This window comes from Nelumbo lutea, chromosome 3 (assembly GCF_056320005.1).
Source record: "Nelumbo lutea isolate HS-2025 chromosome 3, American lotus-T2T, whole genome shotgun sequence".
Lineage (NCBI taxonomy): Eukaryota > Viridiplantae > Streptophyta > Magnoliopsida > Proteales > Nelumbonaceae > Nelumbo > Nelumbo lutea.
This window is the reverse complement of record NC_142686.1, coordinates 103,938,877-103,951,478: the sequence shown is the minus strand read 5'-3', so window position 1 is coordinate 103,951,478 and position 12,602 is coordinate 103,938,877. Positions and strand designations below refer to the sequence as shown.

The 12,602-nt window shown below is 38.0% G+C and overlaps 1 protein-coding gene and 1 long non-coding RNA gene across 2 annotated transcripts in view; one reads left to right on the top strand and one right to left on the bottom strand.

Annotated features, from left to right (window-relative positions):
* Positions 1–1,013: 1,013 nt before the first annotated feature.
* LOC148867317 (uncharacterized) lies at positions 1,014–5,334 on the bottom strand. Its single transcript, XR_016109676.1, has 2 exons — positions 5,127–5,334; positions 1,014–1,355 (listed from the first exon to the last, which is right to left on the bottom strand). It is a non-coding gene; the product is annotated as an uncharacterized LOC148867317 (long non-coding RNA).
* The window catches only part of LOC148867316 (NADH dehydrogenase [ubiquinone] 1 alpha subcomplex subunit 8-B-like), a 29,305-nt gene continuing 21,593 nt past the window's right edge, over positions 4,891–12,602 (top strand). The window contains exons 1-2 of the mRNA XM_088976900.1: positions 4,891–5,387; positions 5,511–5,717. Of these exons, the coding sequence (XP_088833026.1) occupies positions 5,530–5,717 (188 nt within the window). The 5' untranslated portion in view covers positions 4,891–5,387; positions 5,511–5,529. The remainder of the gene's footprint in view (positions 5,388–5,510; positions 5,718–12,602) is intronic.

Here is a 12,602-nt window from a genome sequence, read left to right as displayed (position 1 = left end):
CCAGGGTCTCAGCCACCTAGTCCATACATTCCAATGCTTAGTCCAGAGTACTTCGCTATGGCACAGAGGTGCCTCGTTGGGTTAGATTTTATGTGTCTGGAAGAGGTGATGGATTCTATAGGGAAGAATACATTCCTCCTGAGTGATGCATGCTGCAAGCAAATCCTGGGAATGGGAAGAAAATGCTGGGATGATGTTGTGGTTCCAATAAACCGGCAATTCGGTCCCAAACTCTTCAACCAATGCATCTCAGTTGTGGCACCATCTATTTCTCCCATCCCACCAGGAATGGAATCCAATTAGGCAAAAAAAGAGTGAAATGAAAGGCGGAGAAATTTCTTTTCTCGTATCCCCTGCAAGCAAAACCACTTGGTATGTTTTCCCATGGTATGTATTAATATTTGGTAATAAACACAGTTCTCTCAAATGTAGAATGGTTGGGAAATAAAGATTTTGCCATTAAATGAGCAAAAAGTGTAAGAACACTATTGACTATTTCAGGTTCAGGGTAATTTTTCCACGCTCAATTCTTAAAAACTAACCAGGGTTAGGGGTTAGGGGTTGGCCTGGTGAAATTAGCAAACCCACCCAAAACCTGAAACCCGGGTCAATGAATGCATGGTTTTTTTCTTTTTTGGTTTTTTATTTACATTGAAAGAAACAAAATCCAGGGATGTAAATTAAAATCAAGTTAGAACAAATGTCAAAATTTGTAATCAAGCCAAGCCGAGCTGTGCTTTGCCCTGCCCAGCTTGACTCAGGGTTCAGAACTAGTCTGAGCGTTGAAGGACAAAACATAAGTAAGAAGAGTTTGAAACATGAACATCCCGCCCATGCTTGACCAAACCCATCCAAGCCCATCGCAACTTCTGTTGGGTTTGGGACTCATGCTTTAACCTTGGGTCCTGGCACGAGGTTCAAGTCTCATGCTTGGCTTGGATTGGCCTAAACCCCACTAAACCCACTCAATTTGTACTCCTACTTTATTAGGTGTTAAGAGGGATTCAAAAGGATTTAAGGAGAAAGAAGGATATAATGGGAGGGGGGATTGAAACTTAAATCCAATCAATATGAAACAGCTTAGAAAATTTTCCTCAAGAATCCATAAGAAAGGGGCGAAGCAATCGATAACAAAGAAGCACTCACTTCATTTTTGCCTCTGTAAACAAAACATGACGATTCACCCGAGGGTCATACTTACGAAACTCAAGCTTTTCTGTGATTTTCCGAGGATTCTTCCGCTTCACATAGAAGAATCCTGTGCCTGCAGCTGAGATAAGCCTGATGAAAATTGATCCACCCTTTGCCTTACCCATTCTTAGCTTTTTTAGAGACAAAAAATAGTCAATTGAAATCTGTAAAAAATAAATAAATAAATAAATTCATCCCTGTTTAAATGGATATCATAAAATGCAAAAGGATTAGATCTTACATCAAATGCATATATGTGATTAAGTTCATGTGGTTGATGAGAAGCACATCTAGAACAATTATAAGGTTCTGAGGAACAGATTCTACCAAACTAGTTTATCATAAAATGCAAAAGGATTAGATCTTACATCAAATGCATATATGTGATTAAGTTCATGTGGTTGATGAGAAGCACATCTAGAACAATTATAAGGTTCTGAAGAACAGATTCTACCAAACTAGTTTATCAGAAGGTTGTTCTTATAAAATGATTCATGGCAGGATTCTGGTGTACACCAAATAATATTGTCCAGTAACTGCACAAACCGACCCGTGTTCACTGCTACATTTATATGAAGTCCAACTTTTGTTGTTGAGGTTACTCAAAGAAGTGAATCGTAAGACAAACTTGTAAAAAAAAAGTAAATAATTGAGCAATGTTATGCAAACTGAATCATCAGAGACGGTTTAAATGATACCCACGAATCTTCAACTCATAGCATCACTACTCATTAACAGACAGCCCCATACATAACCTGGTTTGGGTTTTTCTTATTTTTTTTTCCTTGGATGCTATAAATAAAAGTTCTCTTTACCAATAGAAGGAAAAAAGTTTCCCTGTTGATGGGCTAGTCCAGATTAGCCTAAATCTAACAAAAGAAAATGTACATTGACTAGACATAGTTGCCAGATTATGAACTCCTTTCTATTTCCACATCACCCTCAGAAAATGAGTTGGCTCTGCAATTGCTGGCGCATCAGTTTGAGAGGGGAGATCAGGTTGATTAATTTGGAAACCACAGACCATTTCTTTTTCTTTTTCGTTTTTCAAGTAAATACACTAACCTGTAATAGCTCTCCAGTCCCAAAACCTAATATGTTGTTGTCAGCCTACCAAGTTTGCACAGGACTGGAAATGCTTTTACAAAATCTCACCTTCATCATCTCTCCACATGCCAAGGAGCAGGACAAGGTCACCCAGAGAACAACCATCATAATGGGAAGTTGCTTCCTTCTGTTGGCAGGTGTTTATTATTTTATTTATTTTTGGCGGGAGGTGGGGGAGGGGAAGAGTTGGAGGTTTCAGACCACAGGATAGACCATAACATGATTAATTGATCCAAACAGACTTACCGACTTCCACTTGACAAGAATGCTCCTTGTTTTGATTCCTTATAACTAGTTAGAACCAGTACTTCAATGGGAAAAAGAAACTATACTCTTCTTAGTCACTGCAAAGGGGGAGCACTTTCTATATCTGTTTTTAAAAACCTTAGGAGGGGAATGGGAAGTCCAAAGCATCTTATAATGCAATCCAATCATCATAATGGGGCAAAAAAAAATTACTATAAAACCATAATACCATATTATTTATAAAAAAAAAAACACTATAATACCATATCCACTGTGATGTAGGACCAACTCAGTTTTAGTCCTTAGAGAATGTTGAATGGTCTTATTGATCGCTGTAATCTTCTTGAAGGAATAAGAGAGAAAATAGAGAGAGAAAGAAGAGAGAAAATACCTGGAATCACAGGGTGCCTAGAATCACTCTAGGGCATGGGAATCACCCATCATAGCTAGCATACGCTGAAGAAAACTCAATAAATTTCATTGCCTTTGTGTAAAACGTCCATACATATTTATAGACTCTAAACTTATAATAATCCTAGGAGTCAAACTGTTAGACTCATAATAGTCTTAGGAGTCAAACTGTCAGACTCAATAATCTTAGTAGTTAGTAGGACTCAAACTAAGTTGTCATATCCTATTTCAATTCAAAGAAGACTCAATAACTCTAATCCTACTTATGCAATGACTGAAATTTTAAACATAAACAAACTATAACTAGACAATCAAACCCTATTATTGGATCCCCCAAAAAATTGCAAAAATGACAAAAAAATACCCTTACTGTCCAAAAATACAGAAATACATAAAAATTTCATAAAATTCCAATTTTGCCTCTTCCGCTCCTGCATCACACTGTTAAGAAACAAAGCCTTCATGTTCTGTCAAAACAACAAACTACTTCAAATTTCCTAAAAAATAAGGTGGCTTGTAACCCCACTTACGTTGGCTTGCCACAACCTATGGAAATTGAGAAGGAAAGCAACCTTATCATCAAACGACTTATCCATCATAAAGGACTCCTAAAGCAATGATGGAACAAAACCTTTTTCAAGAGAACGGCATATTTCCAAATAAGCCAATTTGGCACCAGAGTTTCTTAGTAAGGTAAGGCAGCAAAAGAATGATCAAATTGAAAAACATGTCTCTTGGCTCCAACTTCTAGACTCTCTTGTCTTTAACATAATCAAGTGTAGCATTCTCAGCTAGTTTGCTGAGTAGACCACCCAACTCACCAATGTCCAAATCATTTGGATTTCTTCTGAAAGATGAGGAGTTCAGCCATAAACATCCCACATAAAGTCATAGAAGGATATAACCCTCATAAAATACCAGGCATGCTCCCAAACCTCAACATGATGCCATATCAAACTAAGAAAGTCAACTTTTCTTAAAATCCTCTTAAGAGTTCAGATTCCCCTGTGAAACTATTGATAAAGTTTCTTAGGATTCCAAAAGAACTTAAAGAATGAGTGATTAGGATTGTGGGAACTGAAATTTTGAACCAGGAAAGGGTCATTTGCACCTAGTGATCTGAAGTTAGTTGTATCCATTTTTGACCAAGAATATCATTTTTATTATCAGCTGACCAAGAATATCATGTTGGCAGGACCAAGTGGGTTGTGGGAAAGAATCTTGTTCCTGGTCTCCCACTTGAAGCAAGGCATTCATCTAAGTTAAGCAGCAGTAACATACAGGTGAAAAGGAATCATATAAAGCCTTTCAATTTAATAAGATTGAACCACAAGGGATCAACTTTTCAAGATTTAAAGAAAAACAAATTAAAGATAATAAGGTACTTTCTCCCCTTCATAAGGCACAATCATCAACCATAATCACCAATTAAAAAAAAAACTGCAGAAACTTAAGAATTTTGAAGGAAAGAATAATGACTTAATGCTCCAACGTGTAAGAGATCAAGAATACAGTTAGCTACTTCATTTCGAGCGTATTCTTTGGAGGAGGTCGAAATCTATTGCAAAACCAAAATTTAGAACCTTGGGTAAGATTTGAACGGTTGTTGAACTCTGCCGTGGGCTAACTTGGACTTTTCTCTGGACTCTGATCAGCTACTTCGTTTCTGATAATCCAATAGGTGATAATGATATGGAGTTCAAATTTAATAGCCATACTAATTCAATGCCATATTGCTAAATCAAGATCATGTTGGAATCACAGCCTTCTTGGAGGCTCATGTCCAATCAAAGCATTCACCTAGAAAAGATGGCATAAAACAGCAAGGGAGATATTATGCATTAACTCAGACAAGATATTTGTACATGGGCATAAATGCTTTGTCCAATCAAAGCATTCACCTAGAAATTTGTATTGGCGGTAATCAAGGGATTTGATATTGATGAATCCAGCACAAAATCGAACTCAAAAATGAACACTGTTACACTGCCCAAAAAATTTCTATAATGAAAATCTACCCTCGAACACTAGCCAAAATTCATCCAAAACATATAACCTACAACGACATTCCATTTCTCTGAACTTGAGCAAGAGAAATGTGGAGAACAGTTCAATGCTTCTAGCCGGCCTACCCGAAACCGCTACCAGAAAAGGCACTAATGGATTCTTACCTCTTATCTTCGCCGTCGCCGGAATTCCGTCGTCTTCACCATTCCGGGAACTGGAGCAAACTACTTAAAAAACCCTCACAGTCACAGAGGATCCTTCCTTGCAGAACGTGGATTAGCTGTAAGGACATAAATACCCTTAAGAGAAATAAATAATTACTTATAAGCCCAAAACAGAGCGTAATCGGGCAAGGGTAAGTTAGAGTGTTCCGACCTTCTCATCCTCTTCCAACACTACCATAAACTCTTGCTTTCACAAAGAAGGTACACTTTTTACGAATTCTTCATCCGATTTTCTGTGGTTTCTGAGAAAACCCTATAACGTTAGTCCTGATATCTGGTTCCCCTTCCTTTTTTTTTTTTTTTTTTTAATTTTTCGTTGCATAGATTGATAATCGCAATCGAGATGGCGAGCACGATTGATTCCACCGGAGAGCCAATCCCAACTTCGGCCGTACTCATGGCGTCTTCGAAACATATAGCAACGAAATGCAGAATTGAGAACATGGCGTTCATCAATTGCAAGAAGAAAGATCCCAACCCAGAGAAATGTCTTGATAAAGGTCAGGAGGTCACTCGTTGCGTTCTAGGCCTGTAAGTATTCAAGGATCTACGTCTTTGTTTGTCTTATTAATATGCATTGCAGTTGTCGTTGTGAAAATTGGACCTTTTGTTGTTAAACTTGTGATATGACCAAGCAATCGAAATAGAAAAGCTTACTTTGATCTCTGCCCAAGATTCTACAGTGTGTGCATCTGATTGGTCTGAGTATTACAATATACATAACTTCTCAAATGCAAGGAAGCAGAATTATTTCGCTCAGTTATGGTTAAAAGCTGGCATTGTTGGCCTTCCTTTTTCCCTTCTCTTTGCCCCTAAAAAGTCATGTAATTGGTCAATTATGGAACCTTTTAGCATGTTATGATGATAAGGAGTAGGCGGCTTTCTGACTGCTATAACTTCTCTTGATCCAGAGACTGTACCAAGCTTTGAATCTTTTTCCTAAGAGGTGAAATGTGAAGCTTTTTTTATAAGTTCAAGGATGAATTCTTAGATTGTTACTGAAAATAGGATGAATTCTTATTAAACGAGCACTAGCATCAGAAGCTGTCGTAGTGTTTAGTTCTGCTCTTGCAACTTCTATTGATGGTTACAAAGGAGAAACATAAATCGGGCATGACAGATTCGGGTTTATGGTGATGCATATTTCCTCTCTCGGTTGCACCTGGGAGGCATTAAAGGAAAATATAATTGGGTATGTTATTTGGAAGGGTTAATGATGCTAGGTCACTAGTTATGGCTGCTCATGTTTGTTCCCTATGGTGGAGAGACGTTTGAAGTGAACTTCACTTGCATAAGGAATTTTATTTTATGGCAAACAGCTAAGAATGTAAAAAGAATACCACTTGAGCAAGGTAGAGTTCTTTCCCTTCTTCTGTAATCTTAGATTGCTACAACTGTATTAAGGTGAATTGAGTCACATGTTAGGTTGCTACAACCGTATTAAGGGGAATTAAACTACATTAACTCTATATGAACATTTTAGGGAGTGTCGGTTGGTGGTTCATTATCAGGTGGTGTTTCTATATATGGGAACCCACTTTTTTTGGAAAAAGAAAAGAAAACTCTAAAAAGTTGTTCTAGTAAAGGTCTGGTTCTTTTCTTTTTTTTTTTTTAGTGAAACAAAAAAAAAATCACCAAAGTTTGCTTTTGCATTTCGAAAGGCATTTTATAATTTATTTTATCCATAGAAGCAAGAAGTAGGTGGAAAGCAGTGCCCCAGATTTCTGTAGTTACCAAAAGGTAGCATAGTTTTTTGGAATTTGTCACCTTCCATTTCTTGTTTTTAACCATAAACACCCCCTAATGAACCTTCAAAGGTTGTTTCGTTTCAAAACACAATGAAAATGAAAACAAATAACAATCAAGCATGTCCTGAACACTTAATAATTGCATTAAGTAATGCAGTAAACCATGTTTATGGCGACCGTCATCAACAATAAATAATTCCTAGAAGCATGGCATTCATCTTTGAATAAGGGGTATTCATGAGAAAGGATTATTTGGAATCACACATCATTTGCCATTTATTTGTGTTTACGAAAGGAGTGGAATAGCAGACTTTTGAAAGACTGATGCAGGTTGTGTTTTTTTTTTTTTTTTTTTTTTTTATCAATAGTGCAGGTTGATTTTGTTTTCACAGTATTTTGAAAATTGAATCAATCATCCATAAATGAGGGAGAAATTAAAGTGAATGTTACCCGTAGAATTAGAGCAGGTTGGCTGTGGTTTTTTACCAACATATACTAATTAGACTATAAGCCTCAGTTTGGAAGGAGTACAAATGCAAATATGTACAGTAGTAGTACAAATATATACAAAATATAAGGTTTTGCACTCTACAGATTTGTATTTGTACTCCTTCCAAACTGAGTCAAGGAACATCCTATGAGACGGTTATAATAGGGCTGCAAATGGATTGGATTTAATCCGATTCATTTATGTTGGATTCAGATATTTATTTAATCATAAGCAGATCAAATCAGATCTGAAAGCATGATCCATTTATTAATTGGGTCGAATTCAGATATTAATTGATATTATCTGCTAAGATTTGATCCAATTCAATTATATAGTGAATCTTTAGAATTAAGTTGGCTGCTATGTTTTTATATTTTGATGAGTAATAGTAAAACTTTATTAATTCAAAAACTAATTTAGAGTTGTGATTTCATACAACATCCAAGGGAGAGGTGCAAGCTGCAGCCCCTCCTAGAATCTTACAATTAAACTAGGAAAAAAATTCAGGAATCACAGCTGAGCCCAAAACAATTCTTCCCTATTTACCCCTTGCTTGGCTAACACATCGGGCAAAGTATTTGCTGATCTCCCCACCCACTATAAAGAGACCAACATATGCCTTGTCAACCAATTGAATTTCTTCATTTTGTTCTTGTAGCACCATATAGCATCTTCAGGATTTTTCAACCAGCCCACCACCACCTTGGAATCCCCTTCAATTATCAGATGTTGTACACCCAACTGGTTTGCAAATTGCACCCCTTGTACAACTGCTAATAGCTCTACCTTGATAGAGTCTCCAACTCCTAAAGGACCCGAGTAAAGCAAGAAAATCTCTCCATTCTCATTTCTCAGAACACCCCCGTTCCGAATAGTCTTGGATGACCCATGCTACTTCCATCAAAGTTCAACTTCAGTGAGCCTTCAGATGGAGGAGACCAGCTTGTAATTAACTTATCCTTTAAGGGTGAACACCTCGTTACTGCTGACTAGTTTCTCCAAAGGTCATTAAAAGAGAATTGGTGAAAGATTTCCAAAGTCTTCAGCCAAAGTATTGGCCTATGCTAATGGAACACACAGTCTTTCGGTTCCTGACTACTCCTTTCCTTTTCTTGAAAAATTCTAGCATTCCTTTCTTCTCAAAGAGTCCAAATTAGGGCAGCATGAGCACATCTCTGCATAAGTCTCCCTCTTTTTATAGGCCAAGAGAAAGTAGAATGGTCAAAGATCATGCGAACTTCTATTGGTAAGCTTTAATTACTCCCAAACAACAAAAGTAGCCAAGCTCAAAGGTCTGCAGAAAATGGACAAGATATTAGTAGATGGTAACAATCCTCCCCGTGAGTTCTACAGAGGATACACCAGTTGGGAGGAATACAAAGGAAAGGTTTTCTCTTTTGTAGGTTATCTAAAGTGTTTACTTTCCCATAGAATACTTCCCAACAAAACGCCATAATCTTTGGGGAAACTAGCCTACACCAAATTTCCTTTGATGGAAAGGGTTGTTGAGCAGAAGATTGAGAGGTGGACTTGAAATAAGAAGCACAAGTAAAGGTTCCTTTGGGTCTAGGAGCCCACACCCTTTTAGTCCCCTACGAAACCCAAAATCCTAATTAGGAGCTTGTCTCCTACCCAGATGAAGGGTGTTCCCGAGGATGAGACAAATTTTGAGACCACCTCTTTTTTATACAAAGAAACAGAAAATAACAAAGGGAAAAGGTCCTTTAGAGGGGTGTCTCCTACCCAGATATCCTCCCAAAAGCGAACAACATTGCCAGAACAAACTGCATACCTAATAAAATTGAGAATATGAGGAAGGGTGTTGTGAATGGCCTTCCAAGGTGCTACCAGGTTAGCCTGCCTTGATACACTAGCATACCATCCATTCTTTGTACTTAAGGGTGTCAATGGACCGGTTTTGGGTTGGACCCTGTCTAGTCCAAAATCAAATTGGATGGATTGGACAGACCAACAAGACATATTGGATTGGACTAATTCGGTCCAAAATATTTATTAGAATGGATTAGACCTTGTCCGTCCGTAACAAATTTATATTGGATTGGGTTGGATTAAGCCAATATCTGGTCCATTGATATAAGATAAGAATATGTATCAATGGACCGGGTTTGGGTTGAAACCAATCTAAATCAAAATAGATTTGAACAGATTGGACGGTCTAGACATTGAATTGGACCGGTCCAAATTGGTCCAAAATATTCATTGGATTGGATTGGACCTGGTCCATTTATAATGGACTCACATTGGACTAGATCGGATTGGACCAAATCCAATCCAATTGACACCCCTATCTATACTTCCATGAATAGCTTTTCACCACCTCATGCCACAGCCTCTCACTTTCTAATGGCCATTGCCACAACCATTTCCCTAATAGAGCTTGATTTTTTTTTCAACCACCCTCCCAAGTCCCTAACCCTCCTCTTCTTTACTTTGCAAACAATTTCCCTTTTAACCAAATGATCCTTTTTTTCTTGCCCCTGATCCCACAAGAAGTCTCTCATCAACTTCTCCAGCTTCCTAGCGTCCCTAGGTGGTATCCTAAAAACATATAGAAAGTAAGTAGGTAAGTTAGCCAAAGTAGCTCTTATTAAGGTGATTCTCCCTCCCAAAGAGATGTAATTCTTCTTCCATGAAGCTAATATCTTCTCAAACTTTTCTGGGATTGGGGTCCAAAATTTGCTCTCCCTAGTCCCTAAGTAGGACATAAGCCAAGAAGAGATGGAACACTCAAGACACTCTGCAATAATTTCAACTCCCCAACCTCCAAGTTTATACCCACTATGCAACTCTTCTCCAAATTTATTTATTTTATTTTTGATCAATAACATCACTTTTATTAAAATAGATATGGAAGTTACAACCAGATTGGAGGGGTAAAATGTCTTAACCCTCCCTTTCAAACCTGAAAGCACATATTACAAGATAGCCCAAAAGAAATCAGTTCTTCCCACCCCCTGTTTAGCAAAGGTGTCAGCCATGGAGTTGGTACTCCTCTTAGCCCATTGAACCCTTATAATCATGTTCTGAATTAGCTGCTTGATTTTCTTTCTTTCATTTGAGAACTTCCACAAGCTGGACTCTTCTTTCTACAACCATCTAACAGTCAGATGAGAATCTCCTTCCACCAGCAGCTTACTAATATTCAACTGCTTAGCTCTTTTAACTCCTTCTAGAACTGCCAGGATTTCATCTCTCAGTGAATCCCCCCAGCTTATAGGTCCTAAGAACATAGCAATAATTCGACCTTCTTCGTTCCTAAAAATACCACCTATACTTGAAAGACATGGGTTTCCTTCACTACTACCATCGAAGTTCAATTTGATGAAACCCAAGTCTGGTGGAGTCCAAACAGGTCTAATATCACTAGACATAGGAGCTGACCGAGCCACTTCTCCAAATTTATTTTCAGATTAGAAACCCTTTCAAATCCTTTGATTAGCTCCTTTAGGTTTGCTACCTTCTTGCTAAAACCTCCTTCACAAAAGATCATTAGGTCATCTGCAAACTGAAGGTGGGTGACTAAGATTTGGTGTCTCCCTATTCTCCAACCCTTAATGGCATCTTCTCTATTGGCCTTACCGCGTTAGTAGTGATCCTACTAATCACATCAGCTACTAAGGTTAAATGGAAGAGAGAGAGTGGATCCCCTTGCCTGACGCCCCTGCAAATTGGAAAAAATCCTTCACCACACCACACCATTTACTAGAATAGAGTAGTGTTAGGTACTAATACACCCAAATATCCAGCTATACCACTTGTCCCCAAATCCACAGTTTCTCATTACCTCTAATAAAAACTCCAGTCCACCAAGTCATAGGCCTTTTCTAGATCCTATTTACAGGCAAAACCTCTTTGCCTAGACCCTTTCATTTCCTCCACACACTCATTCGCAATTAGAATCTGATCTGTTATTTGTCACCCCTGAATGAAGGCCCCCTAAGTTTCACTAATGATAGAAGGGCGAACTGTTTTGATCCTCAAAGAAAGCACTTTAGCTAGAATTTCATAGATGTTTGTCACCAGACTAATAGGCATAAAATCTTTTGGGTGGTTGGCATCAATCTTCTTAGGGATCAAGGCCAAAAAAGTGGCATTGATTCCAGGGCTTATTACATGATTGTTTGCAATCCTTAAAGACTTCAACTAAATCCTCTTTTAGCACCTCCCCGTAATCTTGATAAAAAGCTATTGTAAAACCATCTGGACCTGGAGCCTTGGATCTATCCATTAGAAAGACAACTTTCTTAATCTCTTCTTCCTTGAAATTCATTTCCGACCACCTTGCCATTCCGTCCTCAAGTCTTGGCCATTCCACCCCTCCCACGACTGATCTCTCACTCAAAGTTCTTCTATAGATTGATTTGAAGTTGGTCCACAAGTTTTCTGGCTATGTCATCCTGGTTGGTAATCACCTCCTCTTTTATCTCTAGTTTGGTCACAAATTTCTTTCTTCATCTCCCATTGGTCAAGTCATGGAAAAATCTAATGTTCCCATCGCCTTCCTTAATCCACTTGTGTCTAGATTTTTGTCTCCAACTGAATTCTTCCCTCAATAACACCTCTTCCAGATCCTTTTTCAATTGTCTCCCATTGACTGCTATATGGGACAAAGTTCTAAACGATCAAGAAATAACATGTTGAAAAAATGGGTCTAGCTAAAATAAGGATGATGTGATGGATGAGTTGTAAGACTAGAAAGAACAAAATAAGAAATGAGTACATCAGAAAGGACTTAAGAGTAGCTCCAATCAGTGGCAAGATGAGAGAAAGTCGACTGAGATGGTGTGGTCATGTGAATAGATACTCAATGACTGAACAAGTGAAGACTGACTCGGTACAACTAGAAGGCTCTAAATGAACAAGGGGAAGACCAAAGAAAACAAGGTTTGAAGTGGTAAGAAATAATTTAAGAGACTCCTTTTTGGTCAGTAACTGTAAAATTTTGTGGATGAACATAAAATAAAGTACAACTGATTACATATGGTACAGGTGATCATTATACTGTAACAACTAGCCTATAGCTAGTCCCCCTAGAGAAAAGGATAAACTCCTCAAATCAGTTCCTGACTATGGATTCCTTCCCTGGCTAGCAGATCATTAACACTATTTGCTGATCATGGTTCCCATATAAAATGTGCATGCAAAATATGAGCCAAA